This window comes from Cavenderia fasciculata, assembly GCF_000203815.1.
Source record: "Cavenderia fasciculata unplaced genomic scaffold Scf_Dfasci-G-o-80e12.f1-5, whole genome shotgun sequence".
Lineage (NCBI taxonomy): Eukaryota > Evosea > Eumycetozoa > Acytosteliales > Cavenderiaceae > Cavenderia > Cavenderia fasciculata.
The window spans coordinates 2,153,970-2,175,162 of NW_004457735.1; the positions used below are offsets into that span (position 1 = coordinate 2,153,970).

At 36.7% G+C, this 21,193-nt stretch overlaps 8 protein-coding genes across 8 annotated transcripts; 6 read left to right on the forward strand and 2 right to left on the reverse strand.

Moving 5' to 3' along the window:
• Positions 1-344: 344 nt before the first annotated feature.
• DFA_05658 (uncharacterized protein) lies at positions 345-5,304 on the forward strand (the record flags this gene model as incomplete). The annotated part of the gene is made up of 4 exons (XM_004361319.1): positions 345-421; positions 504-585; positions 670-855; positions 949-5,304. The coding sequence occupies 4 exons, from the start codon at positions 345-347 to the stop codon at positions 5,302-5,304; spliced, it is 4,701 nt and encodes a 1,566-aa protein (XP_004361376.1).
• A 363-nt stretch (positions 5,305-5,667) lies between these two features.
• cmbC (putative calmodulin-binding protein CaM-BP15) lies at positions 5,668-6,155 on the forward strand (the record flags this gene model as incomplete). Its single annotated transcript, XM_004361320.1, has 2 exons — positions 5,668-5,736; positions 5,799-6,155. 2 exons carry the CDS (start codon positions 5,668-5,670, stop codon positions 6,153-6,155), a joined length of 426 nt encoding a protein of 141 aa, XP_004361377.1.
• A 92-nt stretch (positions 6,156-6,247) lies between these two features.
• On the forward strand, positions 6,248-7,011 carry DFA_05660 (uncharacterized protein; the record flags this gene model as incomplete). The annotated part of the gene is made up of 2 exons (XM_004361321.1): positions 6,248-6,379; positions 6,466-7,011. The coding sequence occupies 2 exons, from the start codon at positions 6,248-6,250 to the stop codon at positions 7,009-7,011; spliced, it is 678 nt and encodes a 225-aa protein (XP_004361378.1).
• Positions 7,012-7,441: 430 nt separating this feature from the next.
• On the reverse strand, positions 7,442-8,860 carry DFA_05661 (uncharacterized protein; the record flags this gene model as incomplete). Its single annotated transcript, XM_004361322.1, has 3 exons — positions 7,442-7,457; positions 7,541-8,723; positions 8,782-8,860. 3 exons carry the CDS (start codon positions 8,858-8,860, stop codon positions 7,442-7,444), a joined length of 1,278 nt encoding a protein of 425 aa, XP_004361379.1.
• Positions 8,861-10,349: 1,489 nt separating this feature from the next.
• Positions 10,350-11,356, forward strand: DFA_05662 (SH3 domain-containing protein; the record flags this gene model as incomplete). Its single annotated transcript, XM_004361323.1, has 2 exons — positions 10,350-10,836; positions 11,238-11,356. The coding sequence occupies 2 exons, from the start codon at positions 10,350-10,352 to the stop codon at positions 11,354-11,356; spliced, it is 606 nt and encodes a 201-aa protein (XP_004361380.1).
• Positions 11,357-12,158: 802 nt separating this feature from the next.
• DFA_05663 (SH3 domain-containing protein) lies at positions 12,159-15,783 on the forward strand (the record flags this gene model as incomplete). Its single annotated transcript, XM_004361324.1, has 2 exons — positions 12,159-15,451; positions 15,528-15,783. The coding sequence occupies 2 exons, from the start codon at positions 12,159-12,161 to the stop codon at positions 15,781-15,783; spliced, it is 3,549 nt and encodes a 1,182-aa protein (XP_004361381.1).
• A 320-nt stretch (positions 15,784-16,103) lies between these two features.
• On the reverse strand, positions 16,104-18,646 carry vacA (vacuolin A; the record flags this gene model as incomplete). Its single annotated transcript, XM_004361325.1, has 2 exons — positions 16,104-17,893; positions 18,592-18,646. 2 exons carry the CDS (start codon positions 18,644-18,646, stop codon positions 16,104-16,106), a joined length of 1,845 nt encoding a protein of 614 aa, XP_004361382.1.
• A 456-nt stretch (positions 18,647-19,102) lies between these two features.
• Positions 19,103-20,920, forward strand: DFA_05665 (vacuolin A; the record flags this gene model as incomplete). The annotated part of the gene is made up of 2 exons (XM_004361326.1): positions 19,103-19,109; positions 19,140-20,920. The coding sequence occupies 2 exons, from the start codon at positions 19,103-19,105 to the stop codon at positions 20,918-20,920; spliced, it is 1,788 nt and encodes a 595-aa protein (XP_004361383.1).
• Between the last annotated feature and the right edge of the window lie 273 nt (positions 20,921-21,193).

Consider the following 21,193-nt stretch of genomic DNA (forward strand, 5'->3'; position numbering starts at 1 on the left):
AGTAGTAGTGATTAAATAAGATAAAATTAATTTTGTTATCTTGACTCTACCTCTCTATCTGTCTCTATCTCTATCTCTATCTACAATTTGTTAAACATCATACAGCTACAACTATTTGTGCACAATAACAAATAACAACAATAATAATAATCATCATCTCACAAGAATCATTTAAGTATTTTTCTAATCATCATTTTTAATTATTTTTATCAACATTTTATATTTTATTTTTATTAAATTAGGATAATTTAAGTATTACCTAATTCATCATCATCTTCTTCTTCTTTCATCTATTACATCTATCTATTATCTATATATAAATAAATAAATACATACATATAAATATGACTTCTTACATTCAACAAGTAGGATCTAAACATAAGATCACAATCGATCCAAAGAAAAGATTTGAATTTGGAAGGTAAGAAAGCATTCATCATTGTCATATGATAACTCAAATCATATAATACTCATATTACCTTTTTTTAAATATATATATATAGTAACTCAGAGAACGATGTTAGAATTTATACTGCAGGTGTATCCTCAAAACATACTTTAATTGAATATGACAAATCTGGAAAAGTATGTACTACTACTACTCATATTTCAAAATACTTGTGTTTAATCATGGATGATTCTAATTCAATTTATTATTTATTTATTTAGCCAATTATTAAGAATTTAAGTAAAATCAATCAAACCATGGTCAATGGTAAACCAGTCAAAGAAGCAACCTTGTTAAGAGATGGCGATCTTGTTGAGATTATTGACAAAAAGTTCCATTTCCACACCTCTACTTTGCCATCCACACCTAAAACTCCAAAATTATCAAAGGCTCCAATGAGTGAAAGAGTATGTAGATTCAATCAATCAATTGATTGATTGGTTTATAATGATTTTATATTGATGTATTAATAATTATTTATTATTTTTGATTTATCACAGAAAAAGGTTCCACTTCAATCGGTTGAAAATATTATATCAAATACTACAAATACTCCTTCTTCAAAGAACAAAAAGAAATCAACAAACAACAATAATAATATAATTGCACCAACTACCGTTGCCAAGATCAATGTTTCAAGTGCTTCGACATCATCGATTGCCAATAGAAAGAAACCAATCAAGATGAACTTGTCAAATGTTGAGGAGGAAGAGGGTGAATATGAACAAGACAGTAGCAGTAACAACAGTATTGCTGAATCATATGATGATGAGCAATCACAATCATCGTCATCTTTTATAGAGTCAGTTGTCAGCGGTGGCAGCGGCAACAGCAGTGCCAACACTAGCTTCAACTCTAGTTTTGGTATTGACCCCAACTCAACTCCAATTACCCCACAAACACCATCGCAGTCGGGTTCCAGTCCTCCATCAACCCCATACTCTGCCTATTCCAACAATTCGTCCTTTTCAGCTGCAAAGTTTGCAACTCCCATCCCCATGTCATCGGCGACCATGGTCTCAAGACAACAAACACCCGCACCCTCAAATAACAACAACAACAATTTGTTTGGTAGTGTTTATGGATCGGCAGTGACACCCATTTCCAAGCCATTAAAGGGAATTTTAAAGACTCCAAAGCCATTTGTAGAGTTTGCCACTCCGTCACCCAAGACGAGCAAGTCACGTGCATTTGTTGAGAGCTTTGACGAGCAACAAGACCAAGAGATGGCCGATATTGCCGCTCCTCCTAAACGTGAATCCACCCTCAAGTTCAAGACACCGGTCAAGGGTACCCAGACACCATCACAAAAGATTCTCGCCAAAACACCCATCCCCAACAAGAGAGCTGACCTCGACTCGTCCATCGAAGGTACTCCCTCCAACACACCCATCAAGATGGTTGCCAAAACACCACTTTCCGTTAAAAAGGCTGTCATCTCTAGTCCAAACAACCAGACATTAGAGTTTGAAAAGACAGAGGCCATCATCCAAGCACCTCTCTTTGTCGAGGAGGACGACGAACAAGAACCACACTTTGACGAGGAAGAAGAGGTTGAAGTATCTGCATCTCAACTCTCTAGTCTTGTCGCAGACAAGAAAAAGAAGAGAAGAAAGAGAGTCGTTGTTGCCAAACCATTGGTCGTAGTCCCAACTCACACTCCAGATGTCAAGAAAAATGTTAAAAAGACAAATTTGTTTGAAAGAAAAAAGGAACAACAACAGCAACAACAACAACAACCAAAGAAACAAACAACCGTTGTCACTCCAGCTCCAATTGTTCCAGTTGTTGCCGCCCCCACTGCTGCCAATGCTGGTACCAAGAAACAAAAGAGAACTGTTTTGGAACAAGTTCAACAACAGAGTGATATTGTCACATTTGATGAGTCATTTTCTACTGCAACTCCATCATCTGTCCGCTCAAATGCTAGTCGTGTAAATATCTCGGTTGATGAATCACCATTCCACACTCCAGTACACTCAAATAGTCAAAACTCTTCCGTTGTTTTATCATCACCATCCAACTCTGCTGTAAAGAGCCTCTTTGCCTCTGTAAACAAGACTCCACTTTCAAATAACACTAGCGTTTTTTCATCTACCCCAGTATCTGTTGCAAAGACCCCAGTATCGGTTGCCAATACTCCAGTAGCCAAGACTCCAGTATCTGTTGTAAAGACTCCAAAGTCAACCAATGTTGCCACTACACCATTGACTGGTGTCAAGGAACTCTTAAAGACTCCAAAGTCTGCCACTCCAGTATCTGTTTCAAAGACCCCAGTATCCAAGACTCCAGTATCTGTTGCAAAGACTCCAGTATCTGTCGCCAAGACTCCAGTATCCAAGACTCCAGTATCTGTTGTAAAGACTCCAAAATCATCCAATGTTGCCTCTGTTGCCACTACACCATTGACTGGTGTCAAGGAGCTCTTAAAGACTCCAAAGTCTGCCACTCCAGTATCTGTTTCAAAGACTCCAGTATCTGTCTTTAAGACTCCAGCACCCCAAGAAGATGTTGACGAAGAAATGCAAGAAGAAGACTTTGACGAAGAAATGGAGGAAGAAGACTTTGACGAAGAAGAGGAAGAAGAGTTTGCCCAAGAAGAACAACTTGTTGAAGAAGTTGAATTTGAAGAGGAACAAGAAGAGGAAGAAGAAGAATTGGCAGACGACGAGGAAATTGATTATGGAGAAGAAGGATTGGAATATGTCGACGATGAAGAAATAGTCGAAGAACTAGAAGACGACCAACTTGTCCAAGAGGAGGATGATGACGAATACGACTGTGAAATCGTTGACGACGAGGAAGAATTGGTTGATGAAGAAGCCATTGATCAAGAAATAGTTGCCGACAATGAGGAAATCGTTGACGACGAGGAAGAATTGGTTGATGAAGAAGCCATCGACCAAGAACAAATCGTTCAAGACGAAGAAATTGAGGACCAACTTCAAGATGAAATCGTTGACCAAGAAGAAGAATTGGTTGATGAAGAAGAGCTCGTTGAACAAGAAGTTGCCGATGATGAGGAACTCGTTGACGATGAAGAACAATTGGTTGATGAAGAAGCCATAGATCAAGAAGAATTTGTTCAAGATGGCGAAGAAATGGAAGACGACGACCAATATGAAATCGTAGACGGAGAAGAAGAATTGGTTGATGAAGAAGAGCTCGTTGAAGACGAAGAAGCCATTGACCAAGAAGTAGTTGCTGATGACGATGAAGACGAAGAATTGGTTGAAGAAGCTGTTGACCAAGAAGTAGTTGCTGATGACGATGAAGAAACTATTGACGAAGAAGTAGTTGCTGATGACGATGAAGAAGTCGTAGGTGAATTGGTCAATGAGGAAGAAGAACTCGTTGAAGACGAAGAAATGGCCAATGGTGATTTCGATGAATCTGACCAAATTGCCAAGTTATCAGAAGATATTGAACCATACATAGAAGAAGAAATCAAGGTCGAAGTAGATACTTCCAAGCCATCAACTCCAAAGAAAATCATGGAAGAGATTGACGAATCCGCCGCCTCCATGTCTGCCAAAAAGAGACGCTCCTCTATCAGAAAATCCATCTCTAATCCATTCCAAGCCGACAGAGGTCAAGACATTATTGCTGCCCCTGTACAAATCTCTACTCCAAAGAGAGCTTCCATCCTTCCAGACACCACTGTCTCGTCTCCAGAATCCGAAGAGGAAAAGATCGAACAAGTAGAGGAGGAGGAGGAGGTTGTAGTTGAAGAACCAGAAGAACTCCCACCTTTGACCAAGAGAGGAAGACGTTCAACCAAAAAGTTACCTGAACCAAAGGTTGAAGAGGAAGAGGTAAAGGAAGAGATCAAGCCAACAAAGCGTTCATCCAAAAAGGAACAAAAGAAAGAGGAAGAACAAGAAGAGGAAGAAGAGGTGGTTGAGGTCAAACCAACCAAATCCAAACGCTCATCTAAAAAGGTTAAAGAAGAAGAAGAAGAAGAAGCAGAGGTCAAACCAAAGGCCAGACGCTCATCCAAAAAGGTGGAGAAAGTTGAAGAAAAGGAGGAGGAAGAAGTGGAAGAGATCAAGCCAACAAGATCAACAAGAGGAAGACGTTCAACCAAAAAGGTGGAGGAAGAACCAGAGGAAGAGGTGGTTGAGGTCAAACCAACCAAATCCAAATCATCTAAACGTTCATCCAAAAAGGTGGAGGAAGAACCAGAGGAAGAGGTAGTTGAACAAGTCAAGCCCAAGAGAGGCAGACCTTCAACTAAAAAGGTGGTGGTAGTGGAAGAACCAGAGGAAGAAGAGGAACAAGAAGAGGAAGAGATTAAACCAACCAAATCAAAGCGTTCCTCATCCAAAAAGGTGGTCGAAGAGAAAAAGTCCACTGCCAAGAAGAGATCCAAGAAGGAATCGGACGAGGAAGAAGAGGAACAAGAAGAAGAAACTCAAGTTAAATCCTCAAGAAAGAGAACAAAGAAGGAGGAAGAGACCCCACCACCAACCAAGAAATCTACAAAGAGATCCTCAAAGCAACAAGAAGAAGAGGTCGAAGAGGAGGAAGAAGAAGTCACTGAAAAGAAGAGAAAGAGTGACAAGGATGCCAAGAACAAGAGAGGCATTAAAAAATCAAAAAAGGAACAAGAGGATGAAGAGGAAGAGGAAGAAGAAGAAGTCAAACCAGTCAAAAAGACTTCATCCAGAAGAACCTCCAAGAAAGTTGTCCAAGAATCTGATCAAGAGGAAGAAGAGGAACAAGTTAAGCCAAAGTCCTCAAGAGGTAGAAAACCAAAGAAAGTAGAATCAGATGAAGAGCAAGAAGAACAAGAGGAAGAGGAAAAACCAAAGACCAGAAGAACATCCTCAAGATCAAAAAAATCAACTAGATAATCCAATCATCTCTAAACAAATGATTTAGTAATTTTTAATTAATTATATATTTTTAATAAATACACCATTAATTTATTCTATAAATATTTTCCTTTGTTAGGGTTGAGGTTTACAAACCATGGTAGACTTCCAATTTGGGTTGAGTCATTATTTTCAAGTTAAAGTAACAACGAGTCTATTACAACAAACTGTCAATCAAACCCCCCCATACAATCGGTAATTTTGGCTTCACCAAAATAAAACCCTCAGTTTCCATGGTTTGTGTTGATAAGATCTGGTGTATTTGTAAATTGTCAATTCTAGAGAAGCATATTTTGCCAAGGTGGAATTCATATTCACCCATCTCATCCATTCGTTTAAACAATGAAAACATTAATTATTATCTCTTCCATTCTTTTATTACTTTGTTTAGTCAGTTGCATCCAAGGAGAGGTATGTCAAACAAAATATTGACCAATACAATAACAAATGTTTATCTTATTTTATCTTTTTAGGAAGCATATTTTTCATTCAAAACCCAGGGCTCTATCCATGATTTTGTATTCAAGCTGACAGATCCCAAATTGATTAACCATGCTAGAAAATTGATTAGTGGACAAATCGACTCTCAACCTCATATCATGGGAAAGATCAAAAAGCTATCCAAACCATACAATCCACATTATGAATTCCACATGGATCCAGATCAAATTTCTTTCTTTGACTTTGCAATCGAAGTATGTGACGCTTCTCTCCCCTATCTTGAGGATAATTTGAAAGACGCTTGTGGGGCATTCCTCCCAGGATGCATGTTTTGTCCATGGAGTTCTCAACTTGTCGAAGAAGTTCATCCAAAGGTTGACAAAAAATAAAAAATATAAATATTAATTTAAAAAAAAACATATTAGTATTAAAAATCGATTTATTATCATCATTTTATATTTATTCATTTATTGGGATAGTTATGGAGTTTATAAATACTAATAATAATACAAATAATCAGATCATTGATGATGAAACAAAACGAATAGGAGTATTAAATGAAATATTCCAAAGTGAAGAAACATATTGTGCATCTCTTGATCGATTGATTAACGTATGATCTATAGATCAACAACAACAACTAGAAAGATAGGGAGGGATGGATGTTAACATTTAATTGATATTCTTTGTTTTATCTAGAATTACTTGGAACCTGCAATCAATGAAAACATAGTAAAGAAGGAAGACATATGGATTCTATTTAGCAACAGCTTGGCGATAAGAGAGCAAAGTAAAAGATTCGTTACTGCTATGCGACTTGAAATAGAGAGGGGATCTTTAAACTATGCTCAATCTTTTATGGATACAATATCATATCCTCCCTACCTTGTCTACGTTGTAGACTATCAACAATCTCTACAAAGACTGGAGAAACTAAAGACACAGTCCACAACGTTTAAAGAGTTCCTACAAAGACGAAAGAATGTGGCTATACAACAAGGTGAAGCATTTGCTTTGGATCTAGAGTCATACTTGATTATGCCAGTTAGTCGATACCCTCGATACCTCCTTTTAATCAATGACCTTCTTCGATACTCTCCTCTTCCTCATCCTCACCATCAACACATTAAACAAGCATCGGATCAAATTAAATATGATTTAAAAGTAATGAATGACCAATTAAAAGAAATGACTGATGATAACAAGTTAACGTCCAACAGTCAAAACAATTGTACTATAATGTAAACAAACAAATGATATATATATATATAAATTAAACCTATTTTTATTCGACCAACAACAACCAATATATGATGATGATAGTTGGATTGGTCAGAGTGACAGATTATTAAAACATAATAAATCTACTTGTTCACAATGATATAGGTTGGATAGATGATAAATTTGGTTATACACTGCAGGAGATATATGCTTGATCGTTTTCTCTGCCATCCTTGTTATAGATTGTTTAATATGTTTACAAATAATACTATTTTCAAATCCTAGAATAGTATTTCTATCCAATTGCAATGGTTGTTGGTGTTGATGTTTTACGGGTTGAGGAAATTGATTTAAATGTTTAACTAGAAATCTTTGTCTATTTAAAATGGATTCCCATGTACCAAGAATGGATTGAATGATTTCCTTGTCCCCAACGCGATCTGGATGCAATAATCTATCCATGACAAAATCTGAAATAAATAATAGTAGTTTGGGATAATTGGTAATAATGTAAAAGTGTTGATCTCCATTGATTAATTTGGTCATAAAATACAGTTGTAAAATGATTAATTGTCTTGTTGTATAATCAATCAAAAGGTTGGGATTTGAGGCATTTGAAATGATCATTTTATCAAAGGTTGGTAAAAGTTGATCTAGAAATTGGTAATCTAACCGATCGATATTAATTAACATGTCTACATGTTTTGAGTTACTTTCCATCATTATACCCAAACTTTCAAAACATCTTAAAAGTATTGATTGATTCTCCAAACCAATATTATTATTATTATTATTATAATTATTATTATTTACATCGGTCATTTTTTGCAAAGAAGAATGTCTCATTGCAGTATTAATAATTGCTTTGATTATTAAAATGGTTTGAATTTCACTATTACTATTATTATTATTATTATTAATTTCTATTTGATTATTATTCATTTTCCAAATTGATATGAATAAATCCAATGTTTCCAAATCTAACAACATTGTACATTGTTTACAAAGTAGTTGGAATATGTTGTTTTCATTGGCCAATAATACAGTACTAATTGATTGTGAAAGTTGATGAATACCATTGTGATTGTACAGTGTCGTCAATGAATGATAGTGTTTTAATAGTCTGGCCAATGATCTTTTGGACTCTGTTCGAACACCCAAATGCTGACTCGACAAGAACCCCTTGACCACTCTTATGACATTGATGAAATGTGCTCCATTGCTTCCACCTTGTCGATAATAATATTCTTCTATATTGTACAATGTTGAAATAAATTTTAGACTACAAGATGTTACATGTGGAGGAGAAGGAGAAGGAGAAGAAGGAGAAGATCCACCACCACCACCACTACCAACCTCTTCTTGTACCATTCGATTTAATAAATAATCAATCACTTTGGTGACATGATACGATCCTCCAGACTCTCCAATCACCAACAAACAATCGATCACTTGACTTGTGAATCTCTGTTGGTGTGTCTTTGAATCGATTTCCAATAGATATTGTAGTGTTTGAATGATCTTGCAATTGACCAATTCACTGCATGCAGAACTTGATATATGTGATATAGCACAAAGACAATTCAAAGCAACTTGAAATGAATAAGTTGCTCCTCCTTCACCACCACCCAAGTTGATCAATTGGTCAACTTCCTCCACCAAATAGTAATTCAAAACTTGTACCAAATAATCAATATACCTATCAGCCACCAAATCATTGATCGATGAATTCCTCTCTGTTTAACAAAATGTTAATCAACATCTACTCTTTATTTATAGTTTATATTTATCTACCTCTCTTACCTTTTGTTTTAATGATTGATTCTATTCTGTTGAGTTTACCAACATCTATATAAAATGTTGATGCTATCATCGTGATAGTAGGTTATTTTGTTGTTGTTGTTGTGTCCACCTGTAGTCGTAGTAGTAGTTGTGAATATTTAAGAGTTGATGAATACAACCAATGTGAAAGGAGGAAGACTAAAGAGAGAAAGAGAGAGATAAATTATTATATATGTATATATGTCATACTACTTATTTGTTGGCAAAATAAAAAGAGTAGACAAACAAACAAACAAACAAACAAACCCAAACCAATAACGTCAGTTTTGATGACGATTTAAAGATTTAAAATTTCAAGTGACAAATGAACAAACTTGTTTAATACTAGTATATTATAAAATGTAACATTAAATAAGAATAATTTAAATAATAAACCAGTTAACTATTCATTAATTTTAGTATTAGTATAACCTTAACTAACTTTAGTTCTTACTTTAAGATCCCCACCCAGATATTTTGCCCCATCTCAATTCCACACTTTTTCAAAACGCGTGTGTATAGAGATCGAGATCCCCTCCTCACGACTGTCATTTTTTTTCTTCTTGTTTAGCGATCAAGATCAAAGACTAAAGACTTGTCCTTGACGTCCGTTGTATTGTATTGAAAACTACTGTACTACTATTAAAAAATATATATATATATATATATATATAATATATTGTACTTTATTATCACTTTAGCTATATAAGAAAAGAAAGATAGAAAAGAAGTAGAAGAAGAAGAGGAAGTTCAAAAAAAAAAAAAAAGGTAATATTATATTGAATCGATCTTCACCAACACACTATCACACACCCTAGGTGAAAATACACCACCACCCCCCAACATGTTGAATGCCCCACCAGTCATATGGAAGATGGGGGGTAGAGGTGTCAGATGATCAGCAATACAAAATTTTTATTTTATCTATCTAGTGGTAGTAGTAACTCGAATTATCATTAAATAATCGAGTGTGCACTACTCGTATAGATTTATAAATAAATAAATAAATGAGGAGGAAGAGGAGTGGTAATAGGGAAGAGGAGTGAGTAAGTTCTTTTTCTTCTCTTCTCATCATCATACAAAATAATAGATAATATTATTTTTGATAAACAACATATAGATAGAGAGAGAGATATACTTTCTCTGTCTCTTGTGTCATATCATATATAGTCAACAACAACAACAACAACAACAACAGGTTTAATTGTTTGTTTCATTTTGATTGATATTTAAGAAGAGAAGAAGCGTCAGCCAAGTTAATTAGTACCATCATTTCCAATCATTATTATTAACATCACCAATAATAATAATAATAATAATAATAATAATAACAACATAATAATAATAATAATTATAATCTAACTATCTAAAGAATCGAAAAAGAATTAGTAATACTCATTCATCTATCCAATCCTTTTAAAATTATTAAATAATTTATAGAACTTATCGTAGAAAGAATTGTAAAATAATAGAATTAGAATAGGAATAATAATAATAAGAATAATTAAATAATTAAATAATAGTAGTAGTGGAAATTGACAATGTCAGTACCTTTGTATACATGGCATCAGAATAATAGTACGGTGGTCATAAAGTTTGACGTACCAGCCGCCGTCACTAAACAAGATATTTTGTCAGAGATCACGGGATCGTCGATTAAGTTTGGGGTCAAAGGGTTTGCCCCGCACTTGGATGGTCAATTGGCAAATGCAATCAAGGGATCGAGATGGACACTCAAAGAGGACGTAGGTCAGATACAGATATTGTTGGACAAATCGACACAGTCGATACCATGGAACAACCTTATCACCTCCTTTTCCTCTTCGTCTCCCTTTGTGTCGCGCGCTCGTGTCATGTATGAATACAGCGCAACCAATGAAGAAGAACTGTCATTATTGCCATACGAGGTGATTGGTATTTTCGCAAGCGACGATAGTGGGTGGCTCGAGGGTGAGAGACTAGGCGTCAAGGGTGCAATCCCCTCCAATTTTGTTGAAATCTTTCAAAATGATTATCAACCTTTAGAAGGTACGATTAATTTGTTTAAAAAAAACATATATCTATATTTCCTCTTTGTTCTGTATATATCTCTTTTATCTCTATCTCTGTCTCTCTCTCTTTGCGACATTACTTTAAAATCAAACCAACAAAGGGCCGCAAACCTTACCTCTGGATTAAAACAAAAAAAAAAAAAAACAAAAAAGTGGACATCACCATCACTTGGTTGTTCACATAAATATCTGATAAAAGCACAACAACTTCAAGAAAAAGAATATACACTCTAGCAACCCAACTACCACATCTATCGATCTATTCTCTATTTTTCACACTCCAGTGTTATTCAGTGTTTTAATCGACCACATCTAAAGAGTTATATTTATAAGTACTAATCTAACCTCCTCCTTTTGTACTTTTACTCTTTAATTTAGATGTTGAAGCATCAGCAGAGTTTGCAAAGACAGAAGACAATAAACCAGGTAAGAATAATAATGAATCTATAAAACATCATCATCATCATCATCATCATTGTTATAGTTTAGAATTTTAACAGTAGCAGCAGACAATGACAACAGAATAGAAAAGAACGATTGATCAATCAATACCTGGTTATTGGTTGGCAAGGGAAAAGAGAAGGGGAGTGGTGACAGTGTTTGGTTGGAATAATATTCACACACATATTATTACCCCTTTCTGTGATATCCCCCCCTCCTTTACCTGACCACCAATCCATATGGATATCTACCGCAGTTAAACAGCAATAGGGATTGATGATAAGCAATCAACCACAAACTTGGTCAATCATCCAATCGATTTGTATCATCATTAAAAAAGTTAACGCGCACGTTCATATATAGAGTTGTGATCGAATCGAAAAGACAAGGATAGAAACAGAACAAGGTGACAAATGGGTTTTGATAAAAGAGAGAAGTAATCGCTTTTAAATATGCTCATATTACTCTCATCATCATCAAACAAAACATACAACCTTGCACCATCAACCATAACCATCAATATAAGATTCAGTAATCCTCCTCCTCCTCCTCCATCCAGTTCTCACTCTCTTACTCTCTCTCTTTGATTGTTTCTGCAATTTATTGTTATTCAATCAAATCAAATCAAATCAAAACATCACATTGTACAATAACTTGAGTACTAGCTACTATAGTGTTTATATATTTATATTGTCGCTAGTGTCATACTCTGTCACCACTCATATACAATCTGACGGTTTCGATCGACTGTATTGTGAACATCATCATCATCTTTATCACGCTCTCTTCCTCATCATCATCATCATCACAACATTGTATCTGTTATATATAGTGTAGACAAGTGTCGCATTTTAAACCATGGCAACCAAAATTTTAAACCTTTTTACTAACAAATCCTCTTCTTCTCCAAACAAAAACAATTCTTCAAATAATACACCTACTAAAACCAACAACAATTCAAATACACCTTCTTCTCCTTCATCTCCAATTCCATCTGAAAATACAACAACTATTATCGAATCAAATCCTCCAAACTCTGAAACTATAACTATTGTTGAAAACATTGATGTTGTTGAACCACAACCTCCACCTCCTCTTGCTACACCTAAAACAGGAATAAGAAAACCAGGAGGATTAAATTTTATGGTTGATGAATTAAAAGGAAAGTTATCAAATAGAAAAACAACATCATTCTCACCAAAAGAAGTAGAGACTGCATTATCATCACCATCGGGAACACAAGAAGAGCCAATTAAATCCACATCCTTGTCATCTTCATCATCATCTTCGGTTCCACCTCCACAACCATCATCATTTGTAACTGCAAAGATATCAAGCAAACCAGCACCAGCTGCTAGAAATCCACTAAATCGTAGTCAATCGCAATCAACTTCACAAGATACTCCATTATCATATAATCCATTCCAACCTTTACAACCTAAACAAACTCCACCTCCTCCAACTCCAGTTGAAAGACAACAACAACAACAAGCTCAGCAACAACAACAACAACAACCACCTCAACCACAACCACCTCAACAACAATCGCAACCTCAACCACCATCACAAACATCATCTTTAAATTCATCTTCAAATTCAATTCAAAAAGAAATGTCACCAAATCCAAAAGGAAAAGATCAAAATGCCAGTGGTGAGGGTGCAGGAAGTAGAATTACATCATTGTTTAAGAAACCACTCAAAAAGATTACTGCCATTACAGGATTGACTCAAGGATCAGATAGTCACGACAAACATGCTGGCAAGCCAAGAGCACAAGTACTCTATGACTTTGATACCGATCAACAAGGAGAGTTGGCACTAAAGACTGGTGAAATCATTGTCATCAACCAAAAAGATCCATCTGGATGGTGGCAAGGAACCAATCCAAATACTGGAGCACAAGGTTGGTTTTCAAATACTTTTGTTGAGGAATTACCTCAATCATCTACCTCTTCTACAATGTCTCCATCAAAGGAATCATCAAAAGACAACAAATCATCATCTAAACCATCAGCTCCACCTCCATCGTCATCATCAGGACCACAATATGGAACTGTAGAATTAAAGTTACAAGCAATTAAACCAGAAACTCCAAAACTTGAACACAAGAGAAAACCTGGTGCTGCTCGTGGTAGAAAGTTGCCATCACGTGCTCGTGCTTCTTATTTGTTGGATCCAAACGAACGTGCTGAAAGAGACAAGTTGCGTGCTGGTTTCTACTCTGTATCTCCTCTTAGAAAGGAAGATTTCCCAGATGAAGATGATGACTCTTATGAAGATAGCAGCAGCAATGGTGGAAGCAGTTTGAATACAAGTGTTGGCAATAGCTCACCTACATTGACAGGATCTCGTTCATTTATTACTTCTAGTGCAGGTAATACAATCGAACAAGAAGAGGAAGTGGCAGTTGTATCTTCTACTCCCACACCAACTAGTCCTCCAATAGCAGCAGCAGATAAACCCAAACCACCTCCACCAAAACGTAATATTGCACCACTTCAACTCTCTTCCGACAATGTACCACCAGAAACCCAAACCACCGAATCAACTGAAAATAGCAACAACACATCAACTACTAGCCCCTTGTCATCATCATCGGGTACCATTTCACCTCCACCTCCACAACCTGCAAAGGTCATGAAACTCAAACCAAAACCTTCTGCACCACCAAGAAACCCAGAGATGAAATTATCATCCGATACCACTGTAACATCACCAACACCATCATCACCTCCTCCACCTCTTGCCAATGTAGAAGAAGAAAAGGAAAAGGAAAAAGAAAAAGAAAAGGAAGTTGTAGCCGAAAAGACATCATCATCGGTAGCTGCTCCACCACCACAAAATCAACCAAAACCACCTGCTCCAGGTATGGTTAAATTAAAACCAATGGTAAAGGTGGCTGCCAAACCACCTCCAGCTGCTGCAGGATCTCAACCACCAACACCAGGAGAACCATCAGATGCACCAAAAAAGATACTAGTTCCATTAAAGAGAACTACTACATTTGATGGAGATAGTATGACACCAAAGAATGAAGATAAACCATCTGAACCAATCAAACCACTTTTGAAGCCAGTTGTCAAGCCAAGAGTGGAAGGTGACTCTGGTGGCTCGACTGTTGCAGCTGCACCAGCTCAAGCTGCATCTGCACCTCCACCAATGAAACCAAAGGTTGCACCAAGAAAGGAACCTTCTTCTCCTCCAACTACCTCTGCTGGTGCATCTGCCTCTGCTCCAGCACCACAACACAATAGAGTACCATCTTCCTCTTCTTCCAATCCCACAACGCCAGTTACCTCCTCGCCACCCGCTGCATCACCAGTGTCTTCGTCACCACCACAAAACAGTGCTTCTGGTCCACCACCACCCGCTCTTAAAAAGATCTCTCCAACCGTACCAAGAAGAGCTCTCACAACCTCTTCTGAAGAGCAAGCCTCTGGAACACCTGCAGACAAGGCACCAACAGGAGGAGAAAAAGAATCAAAAGAATCATTATACAATAGAATTACATCGATTCTACCAGACATTTGCAAACAAGTTGAATCAATGTCTACACCACTATCAACCTTTCAACACCAACTTCCTCCACTTTCTCAAAGCTTTTTTAGTGCTCGAGCCTATTCTGTTCTAGGGTCTGACAAGGACTTTTCCTATGGATCTCAAGAGAGACCAAGAATTCCATTGTTCCAATCGGTTTGGCCATTTATATTTACATTGTTGTGCGAGGATTTGGGAAGTGATGAAATTGACAAGTCGATTGGTAGCAATCTCCCAGAGAATGACACTATCCCATACAATGAAAACAAAAAGGCACACAATCCATTCTGTACTGGTGGTGCCTTGGTAGAATCGAATCTCTACTCTTCTAAATACCCATCACCAGCCTATAGAATCTCACAGGTGCTTTCAACCATTGATAAAATCATCAAAGGTGGAGTATCTTGTGATATGGGTTCATATCTCTCTCAAAAGAATGAAACTTCTGATGAAGTTGCCACTGCTCATCTATTAAAGAGTGTTGGTCTTTTGAAATCACCCGAAGATATCTTGGACTTTTACTATCAATTAAATTCGATTCATTTAGATGTCTCTCAAATCTCTCAATTAACAACTACTCTTGCATCACTTGGTATTAGTCCAATTAATCAATCGTATGTCTTAAACAAACAAACAAATATATAATCTAGAAAGAGAGTATTTATTAATCTTTTTTTTTTTTTGTTTTAGAAAATTTGCAAATCAATCAAATGTTAAGAAATGTTTAGAAGTATTAAAGAATTGTGATACGATTATGAATGAATTGGATGGAAATCAATGTAATAATGGAGTGGAAATGATAACACTTGGTAGCAAGAGTGGAGTTTTAATGGTTATCATTCCTCAAGTCATGGGTATTACTTTATGTACTCATGGAAACAATGACCGAAACGAAAAACATATACAATTTTGTAAACTTTTAAAACAACAAATCAATTCACTCTAACCATAATTATATAATATATAACGATTAATAATAAAATAATAATTTCTCAAATTAAAAAAGAAAGAAGGAAAGCAAGTAATGTGTATTTTGATATACTCTAAAAAAAAAGTATGGATAGAGTATTTAAACTTTATATATTATTATATATTTGGGATAATTATTTAAATTGAATAGGTTGGTTGTTCGATTTGACAAAAAATTATATATAAATATTTACAAGTTGTTGTTGGATATTAGTGTACATTTTGTGTGATGATTGATTAGATATATATGACGTATTTTTTTATGGTTGATTTGGGTTGTTGAATATGCGTGTTGAATTATTTATCAATTGATTTCTTGTCAAGTTTGTTATTGTTTTGGTTGAGTTGATCGAAATAGGCAATTGGACTTGATAAAAAGCTACCAGCATCACTTGGACAGACATAGAGATGTGCTCCTTGGAGTGCCTTGGCTTTGATCTTGGCCATTTCAAGTTCGAGAAGACATGGGAACTTGGTGTACAACTCACCAAGCATTTCTTGAGCCTTTCTTTGGGCATCGGCAGCGATGAGGAGTGCATCGGCATCTCTTTGTGAAGAAAGGAGTTTAGCTTGAGCTTCAGAGACAATAGCTTGATTTCTTTGAGTAAGAGCAATGTTATCAGTCTCGGCCTTGAGCTTGGCTTCAGTGGTCTTGATATCATATTCCTTGACAAGGGTGGCTTGTTTGGTGGTATACTCGGCAGAGGTGATTGATTGACCTGCCAACTTTTTGGCAATGTCAGCATCGATAACCTTGATGGTTTCAATTTGGAGACGACATAATTCAATACCATATTCGAGGAGATCGTTGGCAAGGTTACCCTTTACACGATCTTGAATGGTTTGGATGGCTTCTTCGTGGCTGTTTTCGGTTTTCTTTGAGGGCTTTGTATTGTGGAAGTACATGACCTCTTGAAGGGTGGACAATTGGATAGCTTTACCCATATCGGCAAACGATACATTTTCAATATGGTTAATGATACCTTCCTTACCGAGCTTGGTGATGGCGAGTTCTGGATCAATAATCTTGAATGCAACAACCAAGACAACACCGACACGGAGTGAGTCACGAGTTTGGAAGATCTTGAGATTGATTTCATCAGAGGTGGCACCCTTGTATTCAGAGGCAGCTTGAGCCTTGGTCTCCTTTGATGGGAAAAGACAAGTTTGAAGAGAGGTTGGGATGAATGCCTCAAACATATGGGTGGCAGAGTTGATGATGATTGGATGGCTATCCTTTGGTGGTTGGATGATTTGGAGGATACCATTGTTGTAGGTGATAGCTACCTCACCAGTGTGTGGGATAATACGTTTGATGGAACCATGTTCGATATAAGAATCGGTAGCATTGTAAAAGAGATTGGTTTTACGGGCGCCCTCCGGAGATACAAGACGGAATTGTGGGTCAACAAAGACATATGGTTCACGACGCGACTCGATGATGAATGGTTGAGTTCCAATCCAAACCTTGGCAATCTTACCAGCTGGTACACGTAAGATGTGAATGGTTGAGTGTTGGATGTATGGTTCTTGTTGGTTGACAAATCCAATACCCTCGTTAAAGACAAAGGTTGGATCAATGATGACATGTGGACCTTCACCATACATAACTGGTCTGTTCTTACTGGTAGCCAAAGCATAATGACCGGCTGGTACTTGAAGGACATATTTACCATGAGCACCAAAGAAGTTATCAGTCTTTTGAACGGAACCGATGAATTTAATGGTGGTAGTTGGATCAGCAGTGTAGACGATACCAAAACGAGCACCACGTGGATCAAACAATTCAGCAACTTGATTACGATGACCAAGAGCCCAATATTGAACGTCCAAACGAGAAAGGGCACGACCAAGTACTGGAGAGTCTGTGAAAGCAGTACCCTTTACATTCTTGTTGAAACGTTCAAGGATTTGGGTTGATTGTTGTTCAGCATCGAGGTCATTGAATTCAGAACGGACAACAATACTTCCAACTCTTAATTCTTCCAATTGGCTCATTTCACTGAGATCTTCTTCGGTGTTACTTCTTGATATCATGGGCTTCAACGTATTGTTTGGTGAAGTATTGTTTGGTGTATTTGAAATCACTTTTTTAAAAAAAAGTGTCAATAGCCATACGCCTCGTGCATTGACTTGCTGGCCATTGTTATTTGTATTAACATACTTTTTATCGTCTAGGTCTAGGGGGTTTAGGTTTAGTTGTGATGAATGATAAAGATATATTCAAAAAGAGATAAACAAACTGAGAGATGAATTGGTAGAAGGGTTAGGGTTGGCAGGCAAGGCAATCGAATAAGAATTAATTATTTGTAAAGTGAAGTGTAGATTAATAGATGTATGTAACAGATAGATATTATTATCTGTATAAAAGTTATTTATATTTAGGTGTTGATAATGTTAAACAAAGCAGTTGGTTGTTGTTTGATTTGTATCAAATCATCGACCGTTATGAAAAATATATATAATTTCAAATTAATTCGGCTGACTTGAGAAATATCAGCAGCTTGCTTCTGATCTTGACCAAAAATATTTTTTATATCTGTCAAAATGGCTCGAACGAGCTACTTTCGGACCTGGTGTAGGGGCTGTTCCACAACACAACCCCTTAAACTCAAAGACTGCGAAACTTGATTCCCCTTTTAGGTGAGAGGTATGAGGTGTCATATTTGATCAGTAGCCTGGGTAACAATCACCATTATTGTCATCCCCCTTGTTCACCATCCCTCCCCAAGTTGAGTGGTTTCTCAGTTACACAAGAGCGGGGAAGATCACCCTGTTTTCACACTGATCGGTTGAGTACTCAAAGTATATTTTTGGTTGTTTGTTTGCATTCCTAACATTTTCTTATGAGATATTTTTCAAAACTTGTTGTTGCTGTCAGAGCAATTCATTGAAGAGTTTGCTTTGAACGAAAGTGGTGTTGGCAAGAACAGCGAGTGATCAATCTTCGACAAGAACAGCCCCTATATAAAATAAAATTAATTAATTTTTCACACACTACGCCGTTGGTTTTTTTTCCAAACTGTCGATTGATAAAAATCAGCGGTGCCTGTTTCTGCCAACTTGCAAACAAACATAAAACAGAGCACTTAACCAAAATAACTTTTATTGTTATATCTGTTTATCAATCTATTAACAACAAATATTATTATTATTATTAAATACACAATCATTCTTTACTTTATATCATTATCTTTTGAATAGATCAAAACTATCAAATTTTAAAAAGTATGTCATTCATATGATGATGATGATCATTAACTTTCAACAACCAACAAAGAAGTAAAAAGAATACAATGTATAGTTATTAACCTTTTTTTTTAATTAACCAAGTGATTTCAAATACACCAAACAATACTTCACCAAACAATACTTTGAAGCATATGCCATCAAGTAGCAACACTGAAGAAGATCTCAGTGAGATGAGTCAATTGGAAGAGTTGAGAGTTGGAAGTATTGTTGTCCGTTCTGAATTCAATGACCTCAATGCTGAAGAACAGTCTATTCAAATCCTTGAACGTTTCAACAAGAATGTAAAGCATACTGCTTTCACAGACTCTCCAGTACTTGGTCGTGCTCTTTCTCGTTTGGACGTCCAATATTGGGCTCTTGGTCATCGTAATCAAGTTGCTGAATTGTTTGATCCACGTGGTGCTCGTTTTGGTATCGTCTACACTGCTGATCCAACCACAACCATCAAGTTTATTGGTTCTGTTCAAAAGACTGATAACTTCTTTGGTGCTCATGGTAAATATGTCCTCCAAGTACCTGCTGGCCATTATGCCCTTGCCACAAGCAAGAATAGACCAGTTATGTATGGTGAAGGTCCACATGTCATCATTGATCCAACCTTTGTCTTTAACGAGGGTATTGGATTTGTCAACCAACAAGAACCATACATCCAACATTCAACCATTCACATCTTACGTGTACCAGCTGGTAAGATCGCCAAGGTTTGGATTGGAACCCAACCATTCATCATCGAGTCGCGTCGTGAACCATATGTCTTTGTTGACCCACAATTCCGTCTTGTATCTCCGGAAGGCGCCCGTAAGAATAACCTCTTTTACAATGCTACCGATTCCTTTGTAGAGCATGGTTCCATCAAACGTATTATCCCACACACTGGTGAGGTAGCTATCACCTACAACAATGGTATCCTCCAAATCATCCAACCACCAAAGGATAGCCATCCAATCATCATCAACTCTGCCACTCACATGTTTGAGGCATTCATCCCAACCTCTCTTCAAACTTGTCTCTTCCCATCAAAGGAGACCAAGGCTCAAGCTGCCTCTGAATACAAGAATGCCACCTCTGATGAAATCAATCTCAAGATTTTCCAAACTCGTGATTCACTCCGTGTCGGTGTTGTCTTGGTTGTTGCATTCAAGATTATTGATCCAGAACTCGCCATCACCAAGCTCGGTAAGGAAGGTATCATTAACCATATTGAAAATGTATCTTTTGCCGATATGGGTAAAGCTATCCAATTGTCCACCCTCCAAGAGGTCATGTACTTCCACAACACAAAGCCCTCAAAGAACCAAAGCGAAAACTCACGTGATGAAGCCATTCAAACTATTCAAGATCGTGTAAAGGGTAACCTTGCCAACGATCTCCACGAGTATGGTATTGAATTATGTCGTCTCCAAATTGAAACCATCAAGGTTATCGATGCTGACATTGCTAAACAATTGGCCGGTCAATCAATCACCTCTGCCGAATACACCACCAAACAAGCCACCCTTGTCAAGGAATATGATATCAAGACCACTGAAGCCAAGCTCAAGGCCGAAACCGATAACATTGCTCTTACTCAAAGAAATCAAGCTATTGTCTCTGAAGCTCAAGCCAAACTCCTTTCTTCGCAAAGAGATGCTGATGCACTCCTCATCGCCGCCGATGCCCAAAGAAGAGCTCAAGAAATGCTTGGTGAACTCTACACCAAGTACCCATGTCTCTTGGAACTCGAAATGGCCAAGATCAAAGCCAAGGCACTCCAAGGAGCACATCTCTATGTTTGTCCAAGTGATGCTGGTAGCTTTTTATCAAGTCCAATTGCCTATTTCGATCAACTCAATCAAAACAACAACAAACTTGACAAGAAATAAGTTATTGATAAATAATTCAATAACAACAATTAATTAATTAATTAACAAATTCCCAAACAATCACTATTTTTTATCTATAAAAAATACATCATATAATATAATCCAATCTCAATCACAAAAATGTACACTAATACTATCCAATTGTTATTTATCGATACTTATCAATTTCTAAGATCTCAAAGATCTCATCCGCTCAACCATAAAATAAAGTTTAAAATACTCTATCCATACTTTTTAGGGTATTAAAAACAAAAATAACTTGTTTATTAATCA